This window comes from Dendrobates tinctorius, unplaced genomic scaffold, assembly GCF_039654945.1.
Source record: "Dendrobates tinctorius isolate UK_male_01 unplaced genomic scaffold, ASM3965494v1 ptg000301l, whole genome shotgun sequence".
Lineage (NCBI taxonomy): Eukaryota > Metazoa > Chordata > Amphibia > Anura > Dendrobatidae > Dendrobates > Dendrobates tinctorius.
Genome location: NW_027361968.1, coordinates 1810557 through 1816556, shown reverse-complemented (window position 1 = coordinate 1816556; position 6000 = coordinate 1810557). Strand labels below are relative to the sequence as shown.

At 43.5% G+C, this 6000-nt stretch overlaps 1 protein-coding gene across 1 annotated transcript in view; it reads right to left on the bottom strand.

Annotated features, from left to right (window-relative positions):
- Positions 1-419: 419 nt before the first annotated feature.
- Positions 420-6000, bottom strand: part of LOC141073450 (uncharacterized) — a 47401-nt gene continuing 41820 nt past the window's right edge. Inside the window, exon 5 of the mRNA XM_073560675.1 lies at positions 420-933. Within this exon, the coding sequence (XP_073416776.1) occupies positions 566-933 (368 nt within the window). The 3' untranslated portion in view covers positions 420-565. The remainder of the gene's footprint in view (positions 934-6000) is intronic.

Genomic DNA, 6000 nt, shown 5'->3' with positions numbered 1-6000 from the left:
TGAACATTTTCACTGCCCCCCCGACCTCTTTGTAGGGTGTGCCGGAAAAATCCTCGGATTTCCCATTGACTCCAATTACACTCGTTACTCGGAATGAGCGTCTGAGTATTAGGAATCACTTGGTTTGAGTAACGAGCATTTGAGGTGTTTAGTGCTCGCTCCTCCCTATTGTATAATTACCCTGTTGCCCACGCCCCCTTGTAACATACATAAAAATGACACTAAATAAAAAGGTCCCCATCTCCGGAAACGGATGGTGGATTTTAAAAACAACAACAATAAAAAACAAAACTTCCTACTCAAGAGGCATCAGGAATAAAACGAGAGCAAACAGTGGCCACTGTGCCCGGGTGACAGGTGACAGGTGATGACCTCAGTATACAGCCATTCACCGAAAGAAGACGCAAAACTCAGCTCAGTAACGAATAAAGGCGTTTACTGTATCAAGAAAGGCAACAAATGACCATGAGACGCGGTTACATAGGGAAGGTCTCTACGTCCGGAGTCTGCACAGTTCCTGGGGATTTCGGGCTCGTTTTGACATTTTTAGGAGACAATAGTAGAACTATTGGATATTACACGGCCATCCAGATTTCTTTACTGGTGGCTTATTCTCGGCGAGCCATTTTCTCTTTTGTCTTTCGATGTCATTCTCATGCGCCATCTTCAGTATCATTTGCACCCGTTTCTCATGCTCCTTCTCCGGAGTGTCCATTGTTGGTACTACATCCCTGGCTACAAAATCCACGTAATCCAAAATTTTTGTCAAGATGGTGAGAAAGGTTTTTTCTTTTTCAGGAGACTTCACATGGTTTTCTGTTGTGTAATTCTCCACCTCAAATATGTCCTCCATCCCCATCTGTACAAACCAGGAGCGAAGCATGTCAGCGTCACCACGCACCTTATTAGTAACGACAATGAACGGGAGGAAACCTGGAGGGGAGAAGAGAGAACACACCCGATACTGACAGTGACTGAACCAGCAGAATAGTGAGCGCAGCTCTGGAGTGCAATACAGGAGATAACTCAGGATCAGTAATGTATGTACACAGTGACTGCACCAGCAGAATAGTGAGCGCAACTCTGGGGTATAATACAGGATGTAACTCAGGATCAGTAATGTATGTACACAGTGACTGCACCAGCAGAATAGTGAGTGCAGCTCTGGAGTATAATACAGGATGTAACTCAGGATCAGTAATGTAATGTCTGTACACAGTGACTGCACCAGCAGAAGAGTGAGTGCAGCTCTGGGGTATAATACAGGATGTAACTCAGGATCAGTAATGTATGTACACAGTGACTGCACCAGCAGAATAGTGAGTGCAGCTCTGGAGTATAATACATGATGGAACTCAGGATCAGTAATGTAATGTATGTACACAGTGACTGCACCAGCAGAATAGTGAGTGCAGCTCTGGGGTATAATACAGGATGTAACTCAGGATCAGTAATGTAATGTATGTACACAGTGACTGCACCAGCAGAATAGTGAGTGCAGCTCTGGGGTATAATACAGGAGGTAACTCAGGATCAGTAATGTATGTACACAGTGACTGCACCAGCAGAATAGTGAGTGCAGCTCTGGAGTATAATACAGGATGTAACTCAGGATCAGTAATGTAATGTCTGTACACAGTGACTGCACCAGCAGAAGAGTGAGTGCAGCTCTGGGGTATAATACAGGATGTAACTCAGGATCAGTAATGTATGTACACAGTGACTGCACCAGCAGAATAGTGAGTGCAGCTCTGGAGTATAATACATGATGGAACTCAGGATCAGTAATGTAATGTATGTACACAGTGACTGCACCAGCAGAAGAGTGAGTGCAGCTCTGGGGTATAATACAGGATGTAACTCAGGATCAGTAATGTAATGTATGTACACAGTGACTGCACCAGCAGAATAGTGAGTGCAGCTCTGGGGTATAATACAGGAGGTAACTCAGGATCAGTAATGTATGTACACAGTGACTGCACCAGCAGAATAGTGAGTGCAGCTCTGGAGTATAATACAGGATGTAACTCAGGATCAGTAATGTAATGTCTGTACACAGTGACTGCACCAGCAGAAGAGTGAGTGCAGCTCTGGGGTATAATACAGGATGTAACTCAGGATCAGTAATGTATGTACACAGTGACTGCACCAGCAGAATAGTGAGTGCAGCTCTGGAGTATAATACAGGATGTAACTCAGGATCAGTAATGTAATGTCTGTACACAGTGACTGCACCAGCAGAAGAGTGAGTGCAGCTCTGGGGTATAATACAGGATGTAACTCAGGATCAGTAATGTATGTACACAGTGACTGCACCAGCAGAATAGTGAGTGCAGCTCTGGAGTATAATACATGATGGAACTCAGGATCAGTAATGTAATGTATGTACACAGTGACTGCACCAGCAGAATAGTGAGTGCAGCTCTGGGGTATAATACAGGAGGTAACTCAGGATCAGTAATGTAATGTATGTACACAGTGACTGCACCAGCAGAATAGTGAGTGCAGCTCTGGAGTATAATACAGGAGGTAACTCAGGATTAGTAATGTAATGTATGTACACAGTGACTGCACCAGCAGAAGAGTGAGTGCAGCTCTGGGGTATAATACAGGATGTAACTCAGGATCAGTAATGTATGTACACAGTGACTGCACCAGCAGAATAGTGAGTGCAGCTCTGGAGTATAATACAGGATGTAACTCAGGATCAGTAATGTAATGTATGTACACAGTGACTGCACCAGCAGAATAGTGAGTGCAGCTCTGGAGTATAATACAGGAGGTAACTCAGGATCAGTAATGTAATGTATGTACACAGTGACTGCACCAGCAGAATAGTGAGTGCAGCTCTGGAGTATAATACAGGATGTAACTCAGGATCAGTAATGTAATGTCTGTACACAGTGACTGCACCAGCAGAAGAGTGAGTGCAGCTCTGGGGTATAATACAGGATGTAACTCAGGATCAGTAATGTATGTACACAGTGACTGCACCAGCAGAATAGTGAGTGCAGCTCTGAGGTATAATACAGGATGTAACTCAGGATCAGTAAGGTAATGTATGTACACAGTGACTGCACCAGCAGAATAGTGAATGCAGCTCTGCAGTATAATACAGGATGTAACTCAGGATCAGTAATGTATGTACACAGTGACTGCACCAGCAGAATAGTGAGTGCAGCTCTGGAGTATAATACAGGAGGTAACTCAGGATCAGTAATGTAATGTATGTACACAGTGACTGGACCAGCAGAATAGTGAGTGCAGCTCTGGAGTATAATACAGGAGGTAACTCAGGATCAGTAATGTAATGTATGTACACAGTGACTGCACCAGCAGAATAGTGAGTGCAGCTCTGGAGTATAATACAGGATGTAACTCAGGATCAGTAATGTAATGTCTGTACACAGTGACTGCACCAGCAGAAGAGTGAGTGCAGCTCTGGGGTATAATACAGGATGTAACTCAGGATCAGTAATGAAAGTATACAGTGACTGCACCAGCAGAATAGTGAGTGCAGCTCTGGAGTATAATACAGGATGTAACTCAGGATCAGTAAGGTAATGTACAGTATGTACACAGTGACTGCACCAGCAGAATAGTGAATGCAGCTCTGCAGTATAATACAGGATGTAGCTCAGGATCAGTAATGTATGTACACAGTGACTGCACCAGCAGAATAGTGAGTGCAGCTCTGGAGTATAATACAGGATGTAACTCAGGATCAGTAATGTAATGTATGTACACAGTGACTGCACCAGCAGAATAGTGAGTGCAGCTCTGGAGTATAATACAGGAGGTAACTCAGGATCAGTAATGTAATGTATATACACAGTGACTGCACCAGCAAAATAGTGAGTGCAGCTCTGGGGTATAATACATGATGTAACTACGGATCAGTAATGTAATGTATGTACACAGTGACTGCACCAGCAGAATAGTGAGTGCAGCTCTGGAGCATAATACAGGATGTAACTCAGGATCAGTAATGTAATGTATGTATACAGTGACTGCACCAGCAGAATAGTGAGTGCAGCTCTGGAGTATAATACATGATGGAACTCAGGATCAGTAATGTAATGTATGTACACAGTGACTGCACCAGCAGAATAGTGAGTGCAGCTCTGGGGTATAATACAGGAGGTAACTCAGGATCAGTAATGTAATGTATGTACACAGTGACTGCACCAGCAGAATAGTGAGTGCAGCTCTGGAGTATAATACAGGAGGTAACTCAGGATTAGTAATGTAATGTATGTACACAGTGACTGCACCAGCAGAAGAGTGAGTGCAGCTCTGGGGTATAATACAGGAGGTAACTCAGGATCAGTAATGTAATGTATGTACACAGTGACTGCACCAACAGAATAGTGAGTGCAGCTCTGGGGTATAATACAGGATGTAACTCAGGATCAGTAATGTAATGTATGTACACAGTGACTGCACCAACAGAATAGTGAGTGCAGCTCTGGGGTATAATACAGGAGGTAACTCAGGATTAGTAATGTAATGTATGTACACAGTGACTGCACCAGCAGAAGAGTGAGTGCAGCTCTGGGGTATAATACAGGAGGTAACTCAGGATCAGTAATGTAATGTATGTACACAGTGACTGCACCAGCAGAATAGTGAGTGCAGCTCTGGAGTATAATACTGGATGTAACTCAGGATCAGTAGTGTAATGTATGTACACAGTGACTGCACCAGCAGAATAGTGAGTGCAGCTCTGGGGTATAATACAGGATGTAACTCAGGATCAGTAATGTAATGTATGTACACAGTGACTGCACCAACAGAATAGTGAGTGCAGCTCTGGGGTATAATACAGGATGTAACTCAGGATCAGTAATGTATGTACACAGTGACTGCACCAGCAGAATAGTGAGTGCAGCTCTGGAGTATAATACACGAGGTAACTCAGGATCAGTAATGTAATGTATATACACAGTGACTGCACCAGCAAAATAGTGAGTGCAGCTCTGGGGTATAATACATGATGTAACTACGGATCAGTAATGTAATGTATGTACACAGTGACTGCACCAGCAGAATAGTGAATGCAGCTCTGCAGTATAATACAGGATGTAACTCGGGATCAGTAATGTATGTACACAGTGACTGCACCAGCAGAATAGTGAGTGCAGCTCTGGAGTATAATACACGAGGTAACTCAGGATCAGTAATGTAATGTATATACACAGTGACTGCACCAGCAGAATAGTGAGTGCAGCTCTGGGGTATAATACAGGATGTAACTCAGGATCAGTAATGTAATGTATGTACACAGTGACTGCACCAGCAGAATAGTGAGTGCAGCTCTGGAGTATAATACAGGAGGTAACTCAGGATCAGTAATGTAATGTATGTACACAGTGACTGCACCAGCAGAATAGTGAGTGCACCTCTGGAGTATAATACAGGGTGTAACTCAGGATCAGTAATGTAATGTATGTACACAGTGACTGCACCAGCAGAATAGTGAGTGCAGCTCTGGAGTATAATACAGGAGGTAACTCAGGATTAGTAATGTAATGTATGTACACAGTGACTGCACCAGCAGAAGAGTGAGTGCAGCTCTGGGGTATAATACAGGAGGTAACTCAGGATCAGTAATGTAATGTATGTACACAGTGACTGCACCAGCAGAATAGTGAGTGCAGCTCTGGGGTATAATACAGGAGGTAACTCAGGATCAGTAATGTAATGTATGTAGACAGTGACTGCACCAGCAGAATAGTGAGTGCAGCTCTGGAGTATAATACTGGATGTAACTCAGGATCAGTAGTGTAATGTATGTACACAGTGACTGCACCAGCAGAATAGTGAGTGCAGCTCTGGAGTATAATACAGGAGGTAACTCAGGGTCAGTAATGTAATGTATGTACACAGTGACTGCACCAGCAGAATAGTGAGTGCAGCTCTGGGGTATAATACAGGATGTAACTCAGGATCAGTAATGTAATGTATGTACACAGTGACTGCACCAACAGAATAGTGAGT